An 18,750-nucleotide genomic window follows, 5' to 3' on the forward strand; every position below is an offset into this window, starting at 1 on the left:
GATAGAGAGTTTACTTCACCAAGGCAGATAATGCCTTCTCTGCAACATATAGTCATTTAGATCATTGAGAGGTTGACTAGTCCAAAGTCACAGACAATATATATTAGAGATGGAGCTTGAACTCAGGTCTTTCTGGCTCCAACCATAACCACCATACCACACTGTCTTCCAAAATAAAAACGAAATAAGGGTCATCTGTCATCTCTACCATCTCCCCTTCTCAATAGTCAAATATCCTTCTATATCATCCCCAATTCTTTCCTCCTGTCTCTATTATGTGAGAAAGGGATGGCCCTTTTCTTTAGCAAGATCAATCTTAATATCCACTAATGACCAAGGTTAATAAATCAACAAACATTTACTAAGCACCTATTAATATATGCCAGTCATCATGTAGTGGAAACACTGCTGGATTTAGAGTCAAGGATCTTGAGTTTGCATCCTGAGTCTGCTACTTAGTACATTGCGATCTGACACAAATCACTTAACCTTTCTGGACCTTACCTTCTTCATCTATACAATAAGAGGAGTTTGACTAGATGGCCTTTAATTTCCTTTCCCCTACTAAATTCATGATGCATTGCTTATCTATGTTAAGGGAAGTATGTTACTTCCCTATGTTACTAGGGAAGTAAGTGGAATTTATTTTTAAATCATCAAGTTATATTGTTGAAACTGTAGATGTATATCATGCCTAAAATGCCACCAAGCCCCCCAGTACCTGCTTTGGGGGCAATACTCTCTGATATTTCCACAACAGCACGCACCGAAGTAAACACGGCCCTGGGTCTGCCTTCAAAGGCAGGAAGATAGAGGGCAGCCTTAGAGAGGAAAGCACCAACCTCTGGGGGAACTGGGAAAGCCCTCCTTCAGGAGGTGGCACTTGAAGGGAGTCTTAAAGGAAGCCAAAGGATTCTGAAAGCCTGAGACTAGAAGAGAGGTCTTTTCAGGCATGGGGGACAGCCAATGCAAAGATATGGAGGTAGGAAATGGTGAACCATGTGTGAGCAACAGTAAGCTGGCCAGTATGGCAAACAGTAGAGGACGTGGAGAGAACTCTAACAACCACACTGTACAAATATACAACTTGGGTTGACTTAAGATCTCTTATCAAAGCAGTGATGGATCATAATTCCAGAGGACCAGTGGTGAAGAATGTTAATTGCTTCCCAGCTGTGCATCTTTCTCCAGACTTTCCCACTCCCCCCTGCCTTTTAGCTCCCTTTTTATGTGTGGTCTTCCCCCATTAGAATGTCAACAGAGCCAGGCTTCCCCTGAGGGTAGAGACTATCTTCCTCTTGGCTTTTAATGTATCCCAGCACTTGGCACATAGTAAGGTCTTAATAAATGCTTGTCTCTGACCTGCCCGCTGGCCACCCCCTGAAAGAGAGGCAATAGATGAAACATGCAGAATGGACATGGCCAAAATGAGAATTGGTTTTGCTTGGCTATGTCTATTTGTCACAAAGGTTTTATTATTCCCCCCGGGGGAAGGAAAGAAAATAAATATTTGTTCATTGAAAAATCAAAATTTAATATTAAAATGAGGATTGGAAAGGTAGAAAGGGGCCAGGTTGTGAAGAGCTCTAAGTACCAAAAAGAGGAGTTTGTTTTTTATCTTAAGATGTAATAGGGAGATGAAGCAACTAAGTAGCACAATTTTGCATAAGAATGTATAGAGTGCTAGAAGTTTGGGAGGACCTGGGTTCATATGTGACCTCAGATACTCTCTAACTGTGCAGTCTTGGGCAAGTCATTTAACCCCTGTTGCCTAGCCCTTATTGTTCTTCTGTCTGAGAATTGATACTAAGACACAACGTAAAGGTTTTAAGGGGGGAAAAGTAACAGAGAGCCACTGAAGTTTGTGAGAAACGTTTTACGAGCTAGGGGGAAGGAAGGAAGGAAGGAGAGAACTCCCAGAGAAACAAGGATTAGATAGAACGGCTTCAGACCTCCCCCAACAGTTGTTGAAGAGCTTAGAAATGAAAGCAAAATGACATGGGCAGAAGAGAATATTGAACAAAATATTTCAAGAACTCCAAAGCCTGAAAAAGAGATTTGTCCCATAGCAACTGCAAAGTAGCATAGAGCCTAGTGAAGATGAAAGACACAGGAAACAGATAAATGTCTTTAAAGGTTAACAAGAACAAGCTTAACTACAAAGTAAAGTCAATGGGTGAATCAGACAGGACGGTTTGAAAACAGCAACGTAAAAAATCCAATTTCACAAATAGTTACAGACTACTGAGATATAGACAAGAGGGGGAGAGATTAAACAAAAATGCTAAATCTGCATCATGCACCAAGTCGAAGTCAAGGTTTTTGTTAATAATTTTTTCTTCCCCTTTGCTCTGTGTCTGTATGATTCTTGTCCTTGTGCCCCGAGCTCCCAGCACACTGCCAATCACATAGCAGACTTTTAGTAAATGTTTGTCAAAGTGAACTAAACCATAGAATTTCCTCCCAAAATGTACTGGGCCCTGATGGAGTCACTACCAGATTCTCCTAAACTTTAAAAGATCCAATGATCTCAATTCCACAAAAGTTATTTTCCCAAGGTATAGGAAAGGATCATAAGGTTATCTAGCTCATTTCATGAGAAAAATCTGATTTTCATCTCTAAAGCTGAAAATATCAACACCATAAAAATAGAAATCAATCTCTCTTATGAACATCAATGGGAAAAAAAACCCTAAATAAAATCTGAGTAAATATGATAAGGGTTTGCATAAAAAGGCTTTCCACTATGATCACATAGGGTTTATTTTTATCCTCAGAATACAGAGCAAGTAAGAGAAATTTATCAAAATAATTTATCATATCAAAGCATACTTTTTTATCTTTGTTTTTCTTGCTTCATCATATTAATAGGAAAAATAAAAAGACTCAAAACCTTAATGGGGATAGTGACTCAGGGTAGTATCCAAACAGAAGGTACTTTATTTGCTTTTGCTTTCTAGTTAATTTTCCATCTAATTAATCAATAAATTACTCACTTACTTGGGATGGGAAAGGAAATTGGACCTGTATCAAGAATTCCCAGGGAAAAAAGCCTGAGAAATTAAGTGACTTATTTGGGATCATAACCAAAAGCAGGCCTTGAACCCAGGTCTTCCTGACTCAGAGGTCAGCTCATTTCCCTATCCAATATGACTTGTGGCTATTTAATAAGCTTCTTTTATATGTCAAATACAGAGAGAGTGAGGACACAAAGCCAAAAATATAACAGTTCCTCCCTCTACTAGTTTACATCCTATGAGGAAATTCCCAAGGGAATTTGTATGGGGTTGTTGGGGAAGAGAGAGAAATGGGGATTATAAACTCTCAACTTAATTTAACAAAAGCTCACTGAGTATGAAGAAGAGGCACAAAACTTTTTGAGTTTGAAGTGGGTTTAAAAGGATGGCAAGGTAGGGATTCTATGAGGAAAGGGGGGAAGGAAGACATTTTAGACACAGAAAACAGCATGAAGAAAAACACAGAGATTGGAAAACAAGGGAATGTTTAAAAAAAAAAAAACCAGAAGGGAGTCCCATTTGGTTTGGATAAAGACCAGAGTAAATGTAGGAAAATATGAGGTAATGTTGGAAAGGTAAGATGGCACCTAGTGGAGGGTCTTGAGACCAGGCTAAAGAGTCTAAAACATTAGGTAGCCATTGAAAAGTTTTGAAAATCGATGTGCTGGGGCGTAGCATAGTAGATTGAGCACCAGGTCTGGAGTCAGCAGGATATGATTTCAAATTTGTCCTTGGCTACTTCCTTGCCCAGGGTTTGTGACCTTGGGCAAGTCACTTTACTCCAATGGCCTAGCCCTTGCCACTCTTCTGTCTTAGAATTGTGTGTTTTAAAAATTTGTACCCTGAGAGCCTCATTTCCCAGCATTCTTTACTCTTCCCAGGGTTCCCTTCTCTTGAGTCCAGGTGTTGCACCCTAGTGTAGGTTTATTTATAAATTTGCTGAAACCCATGCCAAGGGGACTTTTTTGGGGGGCTTTGGCTTTGGCTCAAGCACAGTAGGCAGCTGGGTCTCTGGCTCTTTGCTCTGCTCACTCTGCTTTCTCTCTCACTTTGTCGTTATGAAATCTTATAAAAATATAATACTAGGAGTATTGTATATTCATTTTTAGTCTTACAGAATGGATATTTACACAGAAGATAAGGGTTTAAAAAAAGAAAATAAAAAGAAAATTGATATACTCCCCATCTCAGGGACTTACTAGCTGAGTAACCCTCGGGAACCCATTTGACTTCCTTGGGCTTCAGTCTCTTCTGAAAATGAGAGGGTTGGACTAAGGCACCTCCAAGATCTAACTCTTCCAACTCTAAATTTCTGATTCTATGACCAAATACTTTGAATAGTGCCTGGCACTTAGTAGATCTCTGTTGATTAATTGATTAGAAGTAAGCCTAAGGGAGATAAGTCCAGCAGATATGTGAAGGGTAGACTGGAATTGGGAGAGATTAGAGATGGGATGACCAATTAGGAGGCTTCATTAGAATGATGGCAGTGAGGACAGAAAGGAAGGGACAAACAGAACATGTGACTTTCCCCATCATCTTTTCTAAGACATGTCTCATGGTTCCTTATGTCATTCTTCACAGGGTCTTCAGTTAGCAATTTTAAAAAAAGTTGTTTTGAGGGCAGAAATGGTTATATATGAAGAAAAACTCATCATAGAACCTAAATTCCTTGTTTTACTTTTGTACTTGTATCCCCAGTGCCTCGCCCAGTGTCTGCCTGGCACATAACTGTTGTTTAATAAACGACTGTTAATTAATTGAATCTTAAAAAACATACTGTGGGTCTGAGAGACAAATCATCCAAATGTAGAGAATTACAAATACAGTTGTTCCTAAGAAGTTAGTCATAGAGCTGTGAACCACTTGAGCTGGAAAGTGATTTTAGAAATCATCTGGGGCCACCCCTTCTTTCTTCAAGACCTTGGCATAGTTTCATACCATAATTAGGCTTTAACAGCCATCTCTAGTTTCATTTCCCTTTTGTTCCTCTCCCCAAGGGCCCTAGTAAAATTCTTCTTATTGGGTACTAAACATCAAGAAAGTACTTTAGACTGTCGGAATTAAATGCATTGGGTTGAAATACAACAGTATCATCCACTAGCACATTCCACAGGGATTTCAGATGCCAGGAGTAGAACAAAAGTGCCAGGAGTCTGTTCAGAATGAGATATGATAAGACTGAGATAAATTAGCCAGGAAGAGATAAGGTAAGAAAAAAAAGTTTTGCTAACAAAGAAAGAATTAACTTCAGAATAACCAAGAAAGCCATGTAGTATAGTGGAAAGAATGCTGGATTTGAAATCAGATAACCTATAATCAAATCTTGGCCTTTCCATTTATTCTATGTGACCCTGGACAAGTCACTTGGTCTCAACTTCCTCAGCTGTAGGATGAAGGGCTGGGGTTAATGTACCTTAAGGTACTAAATCCTATAAAATTCCTACTTCTCTAGTAAAAATGGTGATCTTATAATCTTAATATTTGGATACTTATTGAGAAAGTTAAGAGGGTAATTAGATGGAAATTTGAGGGGTATATATTACAGGAGAGGAATGTGGGATGACAGGGACCAAGAAGTTCAGCAGAATATTTATTAAGTATCTACTATGTGCCAGGCACTGTGCTAGGCTCTAAGAATATAGAGAATGCCCATCTTTTCTACTGGTAGGATATAAAATATACAAAGGTACATAATGCAAGGTAATTTAAGGAAAGAGAAAACACTAACTACTGAGGGGGGAGGGAAGGGGTTGAAGGAATGAATGAAAGAAAAATCATATATTCCACTGTGTCAGGCACTGAGGGTACAAATACAAAATACCTTCCCTCAAGGAGCTTATATTCTTTTTTAAATTTTTATTTAATTTTTAAAGTTTTTCCATGTTTCCATGATTTATATTGTTTCTCTTCCCTCTTCTCTCCCCACTCCTGGAGTTAACAAGCAATTCCCCTGGGTTATACATATATTATCACTCAAATCCATATTATTCATTTTTGTAATAGAGTAATCTTTTAAACCCAAAACCCCAAATCACATACCTATATAAACAAGCGATAAGTCATATGTTTTCTTCTGGATTTCTACTCCCACAGTTCTTTCTCTTGATGTGGATAGCATTCTTTCTCATAAGTCTCTTGGGATTGTCCTGGATTATTACATTGCTCTTAATAGCAAAGTCTATTACATTTGATCATCCCCACAATTGTTTTAGTTACTGTATATAATGTTCAAGGAGCTTATATTCTAATAGGATGTAGAAATATGGTGGCCAGGCAATGGAGTTTTGGACTAAGAAATCCCAGGTATGGTGAGAAGAACCACAAGGCCATCAATCGGCATGCTCTTTCCAGAAGCAATAGCAGTCTCCTATATCATTCCCAAAGCTACAAGTGAAGGGAAAGAAGAAGTAACACTGACATGGCAGGAAGATGTCTAAGAAACATGGTGAGGTAGATACAGTTAGATTAAATATTCTCATCAATCAGGTCAACATAGCCAGGGTAGATGGGAGCTGGAAATCTGGCTATATAGCAGTAGCAAGCTAAACTCTGAGGGAATCAAGGATTCTAGGAAGCAGAAATGAATAGGAACTGTATTCAAGGCATGTGGAGGTAGTTAGGTGGCATAATACATAGAGCACTGGACCTGGAATTAAGAAGATCTGCAGGTGGATAGAAAGCCAGAACTGGAGACAGGAGGTGCTAGGTTCAGCCTCAGATACTTCCTAGTGATGTGACACTAAGCAAGTCACTTAACCCCCATTGCCTAGTCCTTACCACTCTTCTTCCTTGGAACCAATTATTCCTTGGAACCACTCTTCTTCCTTGGAACACTTATTATCAATTCTAAGACAGAAAATGAAAAAAAAAGAGAAAGGAAAAATTAAGAGGAAGAGGAGGGAAGAGAAAGTGGGAAGAGGAGGTGGAGAAGGAGGAGAAAAAGAAAGAGGAAGAAGAGGAAGAGCATTCAAATCCTGCCCTTGACACCTCCCTTATCTATAAAATGGGAATAATAATACACCTATCTTATAGGGATGTTGTAAGGATAAAATGAGATAATGTCTATAAAGTACTTTGTATACATCAATGTGGTATATCAATGCTAACTACTCTTGTTACTTAGTTAGTTAGTTATCTTATCCTTCATGCTTGAAGAGGACCAAAATGACATCTATTATGATAATAACAGATATTTGGAGAAGCAGATAATTATGCCAGGTCAGTAAACCTTCTAGTCCCTTTTTCTCACAGACACTGATTGACAGGCTTTAGTGAAAAGGGAGGGGGTAAGACGCTCTTGACTCTCAAACCCCTCCCCCCAAGCAATTGAGATTTCAGTTGGAAAATGGAGACTGACTGAGGTACTTCTGGTAAGTTTCTGTTATGGCTGAACCCCAATGATGTTCCCTTTCTTTAATTTATATTCCCCACAGGTCTGATGGAAGAATAAGTAGAAGCTAGTTATCTAACTGTTGAGGACTGAGATAGATGTTCTTCTTAAAACTGGCAGCTGACAGGATTCAAGCTAGATGACCAGACTTGAGCAGTGAGTATTCCCCCAAATGATTCTCAGGCACAGATTTTGAAGGTAAAGCTTATATTAAAAAGTAAAAGGAAAAGTTAGAGGGGTTAATGAAGGTTTTTGGATAAGGAAAGGTGACCCTGATCTGTTAGGTTGAAGCTGCCCTTCCCCGCCACAGGTGGGGGTGAAGGCACCTAGCTGAACTGGCTCTCTTGCTAGATAGTCTATATATCTAATCACTAAATCATTAAATAATTATTATATTGATATTTGTAAGGATTAATCCTAATAAACAGGCTAACCCCTGAGTAGAAATCACGATGACTTATGCCACAATGGCCACTCAGGTGAACCCCCAAGTCAGGACCAGTAAGCAGTAGTCTCCTCACCTCAACCCCCACAAAGCAACTGTCTCAACCTTTCTCAACTTCCCCCTCACCCAAAGTTCTCCGTGGGGGGTCCCCTGGAATTCTGGGTGTGGCTGTCCCTGTATTTTGCAGGGATTCCATGCTTTCCCTCTCTACATAACACATCACAGTGCACAAATTAAAGTGAGAAAGAGTTATACAAAGTCATTGGCTCACTCCCTCTTCTAGTCATTGAAGTCTAGTGGCAAGATGAAAGTCAATATTTCTTGTGATGGGGTGTACAGAGTGTACAGGGAAGAATAGTATCCCTAGTGTGAGGGCTTACCAAGCCCTTTTCAGGGCTAATTTCCTCCTTTGGTGTCTACCTGTCATCCAAATCTCATCTGGAGGTCCAAGAAACTAGCATACAGAGTGGCCAAACTCCAGTAAAACCATCTTGGCAGATGTGTTAAAGCAGGTTGAGGGTAACCAACAGGCTTCACACCCATCACTGACTTAGGGGATGTCTACCCCAAGCATGTGAAGACTTCCCCAGTCTAAAGGAGCAAATGAGAACAATCTGTTCTAATTGCCATGAGGATGATTGAATCAGGCCCTGTGGAGTGCTCAGAGCCTGGTCAGACATTAAAGACCCCAAGGTTATCTTATTATTTACAACTTATGTAAAGGGATAGCTATAGGAAACAGACCACTGAGTTCAGGGAGTAGCTGGTAGCCCAGTTTGGCTGGACATAGGTTCAAATGATCTTAGATTTAGAGCTAAAATGATCCTTAGAAGGTGAAATCCATCCCCTTCACTTTACAGATGAGATCATTGAGGCTTACAGAGATTGAATGACTTGCTCAAGGACACAAGGAAGGAAGGGAGAGAGAGAGACAGAGACAAACAGAGAAAGAGAAAGAGACAGACACAGAGACAAAGACAGACAGAGAGAGAGAGAGAGAGAGAGAGAGAGAGAGAGAGAGAGAGAGACTAGGTTGAGAGGAAGGAAGGGAGGGAAAAGGAAAGAGATAGATAGATAGATAGATAGATAGATAGATAGATAGATAGATAGATAGATAGATACTTAGAATATGTCAATGGATGGATGATGGATCAATAGAACAATAGGTAGATGGACAAATGGGCAGAAAGAAAGATAATTTATTAAGCCCTTACTATGCTCTAGGATGAACTAGATGGCTCAATGGATAGAACACTGACCATGAAGTCAGAAAGACCTGGATTCAAATTTGACCTCAGATACTTACTAGCTATGTGATCTTGGGCAAATCATTTAACTTCTGATTACCTTAATCCCCTGGAGAAGGAAATGGTAAACCACTCCAGTATCTTTGCCAAGAAAATGGAGTCACAAAGTCAGCCACGATTGAACAACAATAATAACAATGTGCCAGGTACAGAGATATCACTACTCTTACTTAATCCTTTCCTCCTCCTCTTCTTATACTATCTCATGCTTTCCATGAGAAAAGTTACTAAGATTGCTCTATTTGGTTCTGTTAAAAATGTTCAGATAGGCAGAACTGTAACAATAAAAACAAGAGACATAAGTAATATCAGTGGTGAAGAGCAACTTTAAAATTGTTAGAAGAAGCAGCAGGCAATGATTATAAATTAAAGAAGGCCTACTGATTAGAAAGGAGAGGTAAGCCAAGCACAGGCAGCACAATTAGATTGCTGCTGTGTTTAGTTTTTCAGTTGTGCCCAACTCTTTATGATCCCTTTTGGGCTTTTCTTGGCAAAGATACTGGAGAGGTTTGCCATTTCCTTCTCTATTTCATCTTATAGATTAGGAAACTGAGGCAGGCAGAATTAAGTGACTTGGCCAGCTGGTAGTACTTACACAGTTCAGTAAGTGCCTAAAGCCAGATTTGAGCTGAGGAAGATGAGTCTTCCTGACTCCAGACCTAAGACTCTGTCCACTGTACCTCCTAGCTGACTCTATGGTTAGATTACCAGCCAGATTACCAGCTATATATTAAACCAGTAGTCATGATTTAAGAGTGAGATCATAGGGAGAAATCCTGTCTGCATTGACTCTATTATTATTTTTATGTTCCAGGCAATAAGAAGCAGAAAACCAGTACATGGATGGGTGGGAATAGGAGTACTCGGGCAGGAGTCCTAGTCCTAAAAGGTCTTCATTTGGTTGCTTATAGAAAAGTAAGGTCAACAACCTTTCTAAACTACTGAGAACCTGAGGGGGCTGAGAGAGCTTCTAACATTGAACCTATCAGCAACCTGAAGAAGTCCTGCAGGTTATCTTTAAACTGCCTGGATTAAATTAAGTAGTAAATGATCATCAGTCCCCTGTGAATATGCTATACAGCACATAAGTATTCTATTTCTCTTAAGTGCTAAAATAAAAGATACTTTGGATTTAGAGTCAGAAGACCTGGCTTCAAATCCCAATTCTATCACTCAATTTCCATGTGATTAAAGAAAAGTCACTTCTCTCTGGAGCTAAGTTTGATTAGCAGTTTTCTAGGATCCTCTCTGGCTCTAAATTCTATAATGATGACTATTAATAGTCTTTAATCTTTAAATATTTCTTCTAGAGGATGTTTACTATATTCATATTTTTGTTGCAATGGAGACTGCATTTTTTTTTAAACCCTTACCTTCCGTCTTGGAGTCAATACAGTGTATTGGCTCCAAGGCAGAAGAGTGGTAAGGGTAGGCAATGGGGGTCAAGTGACTTGCCCAGGGTCACACAGCTTTGGAGACTGCATTTTTATTTTTTTAAAGCTGATCAAGTTGCTAATCTATAGTCTATGTGATCTAAGAAAAGGTCTCAAATTTTTTTTTTATTTTTTTTTAAACCCTTGTACTTTGGTGTATTGTCTCATAGGTGGAAGATTGGTAAGGGTGGGCAATGGGGGTCAAGTGACTTGCCCAGGGTCACACAGCTGGGAAGTGGCTGAGGCCGGGTTTGAACCTAGGACCTCCTGTCTCTAGGCCTGACTCTCACTCCACTGAGCTACCCAGCTGCCCCCAAGGTCTCAAATTCAAATCATATGTTTGTTAAAAAGTTATCACACTGGGGGCAGCTGGGTAGCTCAGTGGATTGAGAGCCAGGCCTAGAGACAGGAGGTCCTGGGTTCAAATCTGACCTCAGACACTTCCCAGCTGTGTGACCCTGGGCAAGTCACTTGACCCCCATTGCCTACCCTTACCACTCTTCTACCTTGGAGCCAATACACAGTATTGACTCCAAGACGGAAGGTAAGGGTTTAAAAAAAAAAAAAGTTATCACACTATGGAATACTATTGTGCTAAAAGGAATAATGAACTAGAGGAATTCCATGTGAACTGGAACAACCTCCAGGAATTGATGCAGAGGGAAAGGAGCAGGACCAGGAGAACATTGTACACAAATACTGATACATTATGGCACAATCAAATAGAATGGACTTTTCTACTAGCAGCAATGCAATGACCCAGGGCAATTCAGAGGAACTTGTGGGAAAAAATGCTGTCCATACCCAGAAAAAGAACTATGGAAACGGAAATGCATTAGAAAAATATGTGATTGATCATGTAATGCGATAGGGATATGATTGGGGTTTTGATGTTAAAGGACTGCACTACTGCAGATATGAATAACATGGAAATCGGTTTTGAACAATGATACATGTATAATCCAGTGGAACTGCTTGTTGGATTGTGGTGGGGGTGGGGAGAGAGAGCGGGGGGATCATGAATCATGTAACCATGGAAAAATATTCTAAATAAAAAAAGGAAAAAAAAAATCTTAGATAAGCAATAGGGGGCAGTTAGGTGGTACAGTGGATAGAGTGGATAGAGACTCATCTTCCTCAGTTCAAATATGACCTCAGGCACTTACTAGCTGTGTGATCCTGTTCAAGTCATTTAATTCTGCATTCCCTGGTTTTCTCATCTGTAAAATGAGCTGGAGAAGGATATGTCAAACCACTCCAGGATCTCTGCCAAGAAAACCTCAAATGAGGTCACAAAGGATCAGACATGATTGAACAACAGGATAAGCAATAAACATTGCAAACTTACCACTATACTTTCTGAATCTACTCCAAAAATCTGCCTTCCTTCAGTCACTAAATAAGTTTCATTACACATTAAACTAGATAAGGATGACCCAAGGACATCATCAAATGAATGCAGAGGTAAACAGCTGCCACCTCTGCTCTTGTACCCCATCCCAGAAAAGCTCTAGAAATGGCCAATACCAGGATCAGAGAAGAGATGGTATTCAGGTGAGTTAGTGCTGCCACCAACAATGCTGTATGATTAAGAGTACACAGAGGGTGGTGGGAGGGAATTCTGGGAAGTGGATAACATCCTGATCCCTTATTGTTCCATCAGTGTTTGCTCCAGTCTTAGCCAGGATCTCCCAGAGCCTTTTTGCTTGTGGGTCTCTGTAGGTAAGTGCTGTGCTGTTCTGAGATCCAAACACCACATCCAAGCAAGATCTGAATGATAATGATGGGCCCCATAGTGCTGGTCTACAGGTAGATTGTTTGGTATCCCATGCTCTGAAATGTAAATCAAATCTCCTAACCCTGACCCTAAGGAAAAGGGATCTTTTTTAGCATATCTAAAAACCAATTTCACTTTAGTTACTACATAGCAGCCAGAAAAAAAGAGCACTCAAGGCTTATATGTTTTAGGGAAAGAAGATCTTCTCTATTGAAGCAAATGCAAAAGATCTCTCTTTGGCAAAAACAGCTTGGAAATGCTTAGTTTAATCTAAATCCCTATGAAAGTCACAAAGTTCCCTTTCTTTAATACGGAATTTAGATCTTTTATTGTTTGGACAGATTGTAAGCTATTGTAGGGCAAGAACTGTCTTTACTTTTCTTTAAATCATCCCATGCTTAGCACAGAGCCTGGTACATGATAAGCACTTAATTAATTCATGTTTATTGATTGAGGTCCTACTGGGTTATGGGTTCAGGTGATTGATAAGAGCATTTGTGCCCATTTTTAGCAGACTATAAGTTGAGGGTGGCAGGGACCACTGATCTGCCTTTCTCTGGTTTCTTTTCTTTTTTTTTTTTTAACCCTTACTTTCTGCCTTAGAATTGATACTAAATATTGATTCTAAAGCAGATGATCAGGAAAGGTTAGGCAATTGGGATTTGGGGTTAGGTGATTTGCCCAGGGTCACACAGCTAGGAAGTATCTGAGGCCAAATCTGAACCCAGGTCCTCTCAACTTCAGGCTTGGTGCTCCATCTATTTTGCCACCTAATTGCCCCATTCCCCTCACTTCTTAACCCAGCATTTACATATCTTCAGTGGAGTAAGTAGAGAATTTTGCTTATTTCTGCAGCCAGAGCTTCATGTACTGAACACAGCGGTGCCATCCCCTCCACAGCAAGCCTCCTTTTCCTCTAATTCCTCCTTCTCTCCCTTTTATGGTTTGACCCCCAGCAGCACAGCAGGATGCTCCGGATTGAAGGACAGCTCTCATTTGTCCTGGAGCCAACATTTCCCCCATAGGAACCTACTCTTGATCGTAATGGAAGTCAGTGGGATATAGAGGTTGATATATCAAATTTCACATTGTGAAATTAGTCCAGTATGGCAGGAATGTGTCTGTTTCACATACAAAAGGAGTATCTGTCTACTCTTGTGTTCACTGCCCTTCCCAGAATTCAGGAACATCCCAGGGCTAACTTTTGCATCAGGGATGATGTCATTGTTTGGGCTTTCTATTTATCAGTCTCCAAGGAAACTCAACAATGACAAGGAAGTAAAACAACTCTCATTTCAGATAAGCTGGGGTGTTGGTTTAGAAATATATAAAGTAACAGGTCCCTATCCCTTCTATTTTATGATGTATAGACTCTGATCTCATTTAAACATTTTTTTTCTTTTGTAATAGCTGGAAGGGGATTTGGGTTAAGGACTATGGGAGGTATATCATGACAAGTGAGCCCTTGAACTAAAAGAAGAAATCTCTCCAGCTAGAAATTAACATATGGAATCCCTTTGTCTGTTTTGGATACTTACAGGATCCGAGATTTGGAGTTGGAAGAACTGAACCCCCTCATTTAACAAATGAGGAGGTAGAGTCCTCATTTAAAGTATCAAAACATATGGTTACTTTGTTTAATCTGAAGATCTTAGGCACAGTAAGCACAGTATTGAATACTTCAGTTATATGATCCTATAAACTTTATATTTGTATAAAGAAATGCAGTATTTAGCCATGTGACCTTAGGCAAGTCACTTGACCCCCAGTGCATAGTCCTTACCAGTCTTCTGCCTTGGAGCCAATACATAGTACTTACTCTAAGACAGAAGGTAAGGGTTTGAAAAAAAAAAAAAAGAAAGGCAGTATGACCCTAGGTCCAGTCTTGAGTTCAAAACTGGGGTTCCAAGTCATGCTCCTGTTCCATACCAACTGTGGGGTCAAAGACAAGGTCTCAACCTATCAGTGCTTCAGGCAACTCTTTATAGTAGAATTGATCATCTTCAGAGGTGGTGGAAATTCCCCACATTAAAAAAAATCTTATGTCTGGATCCAAAAAAAAAAAAAATATGGTTTTAGCCAGAATACCTGGAGTACTTTAATGCATAAACTAGTCTGTGTTATGTGGTATCCATGTAATAACTCACAGATATTGCTTTAAAGTTTGCAAAACATTTTATATACACTTCATCTTTTGACACAACAATCTCATGAGATACATAGGGAAGTAATCATCCCCATTTTACAGATGAGAACTTTGAGGCTTAGAGATCATAGTAGCAGAGATATACAGTTGAAGGGGATCTCAGGGGCAATTTAAATTCAACCGCCTCTATCTTACCAATTAGAGGTGAAGTAATTAGTCCAAGGTCACTTAGGTTGTAAATATTAGAAGCAGGATTTAAACCTAAGTCTTTGAACTCCAGAACAAATACTCTCTCCCAGTGCTCCAGAACTAGTACCTCACTAGTGAGGTGACTTGCCTACAGTCACACAATTTGTGAGTTAGAGGTAGAATTTGAACCTAGCTCTTCCGAGGTCCAAATCTCTTATCCACTATCCCATGGAGGCTCTACCCTTTCATTCAGGGTTTGTGTGGAAAATGGAGAGAGTGATCCTTAAAGTGAATTTGGGGATCCTCTAGTGTGACTGTTATTACATGCTGGGGCTAATGTTTTCCCCATAGGAAATTATTTCTTAAATATTGCTATTCAAAGGGAAAATAGGATCTGACACCAAATACTCATTTTCCTTCATGTATTTCTTTCTGGAATGTACTTAATGCTTAAAGCAAGGTTACCATGCATATCAAGGGCCTAGCTGATAAGAGAGGGCAGCATTTTGCCATTTGCTAATACCTCGAGTCACTGCAAAAAACTAGTGGGGATGTTCACCAATAAGAAACAAAATTTTATAATTAAAGTTAACTTGACCAAACCAGCTTGTAAATTAGTTTTCAAATTTTCCTCTCTCAAGAAAAGAGTCCTTGACTCAAAGAACTTGTACTAACTCTGTTGACTTGCTGGCATTAACTACAGCTCTTTCCAGAAGTTACCCAAGACCTTCGGAACCTCCCCAGAGGGACAAATATTTGCCTATAATAAATACACAGGCTCCACCATCAAGATGCTCATGAATAAAAAATTAATTATGATAATAATTAGAAAGGCAATTAGAGGCAGAGGGCATGGCCATTGTTCCAGAGAGCCTCACTGTCCTGAGCTGACATCTGCTCTAACAGATGCAAGAACCCAGAAAAACAAGAAGCAAGCTCCAAAAAGAGGACAGGATAGAAGGGGGAAGGGAATGATTTCTTATAAGATGAAGCTCAACAGAAAGTATTTCCATTTTAGTGTTTAGCTATAGAATATGGATATAATGTCATACTCTGCCTTCCAAGAAATCTACTCTTTCCTAAATTGATTAATTTAGGGATTGGATTAATTGATCTTTTAAAATGTTCATTTTTCCCCAACAGATTAATTAAGCCACAATGAAACAGATGGCACAGGGAAATGACCCTAGGTTTGGAGCCAGAAGGCCATAAATCAAGGCCCTGAGCAGCCACTTACTACCTATATGACCTTACCCAGATCTACAAAATAAAGAGGCTGGACTAGATGACTCACTCTGAGGTCCCTTCTAGTTCAAATATATAAAATTATGAGATATTTAGGAATCTCACCCTCATTATTTTGTACGGTCCTGAGCCTCTGGCCCATAGCATGGAAAAAAACCCTGAATCAGGAGTGGAAAAATATGAGTTTGAAAAAATCTCTTACCCCCTTATTATCATAGGAAAATTACTTAATTTTTCTGGGCCTCAGTTTTCCATTTGCTTAACAGGTGATTTGTGATAAAATCACTTTGAAAACCTTAAAATACTATAAAAAGTGATCCATTATTATTTTCTCCTAGAACAGTTATCAATTCTTTTATTTGAGTCTAGTTCATATTGGGCCATCCTTTATTGTGTTATATTCATTAACTTTCCTAGAAAATGATTAATAAGGGTCAGCTGGGTGGCTCAGGGGATAGAAAGCCAGGCCTGGAGATGGACAGTCCTGGTTTCAAATCTGGCCCCAGACACATCCTAGCTGTGTGACCCTGGGCAAGTCACTCAGTCACTCAACCACAATTGCCTAGCCCTTACCACTCTTCTGCCTTGGAACTAATACTTAGTACTGATTCTAAGACAGAAAAAGGACTTTTTTTTTAAAGCATTAATAAGGTTTCCCTATTACCTATGCTTAAACTTGATATTTTGCTTGTATCTATCTGTATCTTGGTGTGTGTGCTTGTGTGCATGTGTGCATTGCATTGCATTGCATGCATGCGTGTATGTGTGCCTGTCTGCTTTTTTTCCTCCATTCTCCCCTACCTCTTTCTGGTCAATTCTATAACCTTCTTTCCTGCTTTCCATGCATCCCTAGGACAGAGGTACAGAGGCAAGAAATTTGAAGCTGAGGATTTAGCAGACTCAGTATCTATTCTCCGCTATGAAACTACCTTGCTCTGGCAAGTTGTTTGCCCTCTTTGGGCTTCTGTTTCTTTGTCCACAAAATGAATAGGTTGTAAAATAAGATGGTTCTCCCTTAAACCCTCGTAGGTCTAACCATGCAAGAGTCCTCATGGTTTCTTTCTTTTAAATGGAAGAATAAGATAAATGTCAGATGTCCCTTGGGTGATCTTCTTGTAAGAAACTGTCCCACATTCAGAGGAAGAACTACAGGAGTGGACACAGAAGAAAAACAACTGCTTGAACACATGGGTTGGGGTGGACATGATTGGGGATGTAGACCCAAAACTACCACACCAATGCAACTATTAACAATTTGGAAATAGGTCTTGATCAATGACACATGAAGAAACCAGTGGAAATGCACATCAGCCATGGGGGGATGGAGGGGGGTTCTCGGGGGGGGGGGGGGTGAAGGGGAAAGTAAGAGCATGAATTATGTAACCATGTTAACTTTTCTAAAAAATAAATATTAATAAATGTTTAAAAAAAAGAAATTATAAAAAAAAGAAACTGTCCCAGGAGCATTACTTACCTCTGTACCCCTGGGGTACTAGAATATAATCAGATTATAGGTTAATAAAATACCAGATCCTTAAGAGCAAGGACAATTTTGTTTTCACCTTTGTACTATCCAGACATAAAAGTGTTTAACAAAAAGTAAATGCCTAATAAATGTTTATTGCATTGAATTCTGCTGTTGCTTTAAAAAGAGAGAAAAGAGGCTGGAGAATAAAAATGTGGTGATGAAGAACTGCTACTTACTTGGGGTTCAGAAGCTAAATTCATCTTGTATGGATGGCGTTTCCCTTCCTCTGTCACAAGTGGAGACCAGATTTTATATTCACTCCTGCAACAGACAGAATCATTTCAAACACAGGGTTGAGTAAAAAGTAGATCCTAGAAACTGTAAAGCAGAAATAGTTATCAGAGAAAGAGACAGAAACAGGGAAGGGGGAACGGGAATAAGCATTTATAGTACCTACTATATGCCAGGCAATGTGGTAAATGCTTTGTAAACTTTATCTCATCTGATCCTCACAACAACTCTGCAAAGTATGTATAGCCTATAGCAGATTATAACCAATATCAGACTATTCACCACCTCGTGGAGGGGAGGAAGGGAGGTAGGGAGGAAATATGAATCCTAAAATGTCAGAAAACAATTGTCAAAAATTGTTACTACATGTAAATAAAAAAAAAAATAGAAAAAAGAATTTATCTCAAAAGAAAATGTAAAAAGATTCCCTAAATACTTAAGCTCCTATACCTTAAATATTAATGTACCTTGGTAATGACTGATTACTTAATTCTTTCTGTTGTTTTTAGAGGTCTCTTCTGCTGTTTTGCTCCCTTCATCATATCTTATTGCCCAATAGCATTCTTTCACATTCATACAGACATTCATATAATGACTTGTCCAGCCCTTCCCCAATTGATGGGTATCTCCTTAATTTCCAATTCTTTGTCACTATAAAAATAATTGCTATAAATATTTGTGCACATGCGTCTCTTTCTTTGATCACTCTGGGGTATACTTGGTCTCAATGTTGGAAATGGAAGTAATCCATTTCCTTCTCTCTCAAACAACTTTTCTTCCTCCCCTTTTACTCCACAACTAAATTAGGTTACTCCATTTATAAAGCACTTAAAGGATGTTTTGTTTTTTTTTTATTTCTACATCAGTGGCCTCTGAGTAGGAGAAAAGTTTTCCCATTCCTGTTGTAGAAGATATGGGAAATCTCTTCTCAAAGACCTTCAAATCTAGTTGAGAGGGACAGTACTAACACATATGAAACAACTAATTTCAAGTTAATGTTAATAATATAAGAATTCAGAGAATCGGAAAGCACAAGTCA

At 39.3% G+C, this 18,750-nt stretch overlaps 1 protein-coding gene across 1 annotated transcript in view; it reads right to left on the reverse strand.

Annotated features, from left to right (window-relative positions):
• PDLIM1 (PDZ and LIM domain 1) overlaps positions 1–18,750 on the reverse strand; it is a 46,778-nt gene that overhangs the window by 19,085 nt on the left and 8,943 nt on the right. The window contains exon 3 of the mRNA XM_044665724.1: positions 17,657–17,741. Within this exon, the coding sequence (XP_044521659.1) occupies positions 17,657–17,741 (85 nt within the window). The remainder of the gene's footprint in view (positions 1–17,656; positions 17,742–18,750) is intronic.

This window comes from Gracilinanus agilis, chromosome 2 (assembly GCF_016433145.1).
Source record: "Gracilinanus agilis isolate LMUSP501 chromosome 2, AgileGrace, whole genome shotgun sequence".
Classification (NCBI taxonomy): domain Eukaryota; kingdom Metazoa; phylum Chordata; class Mammalia; order Didelphimorphia; family Didelphidae; genus Gracilinanus; species Gracilinanus agilis.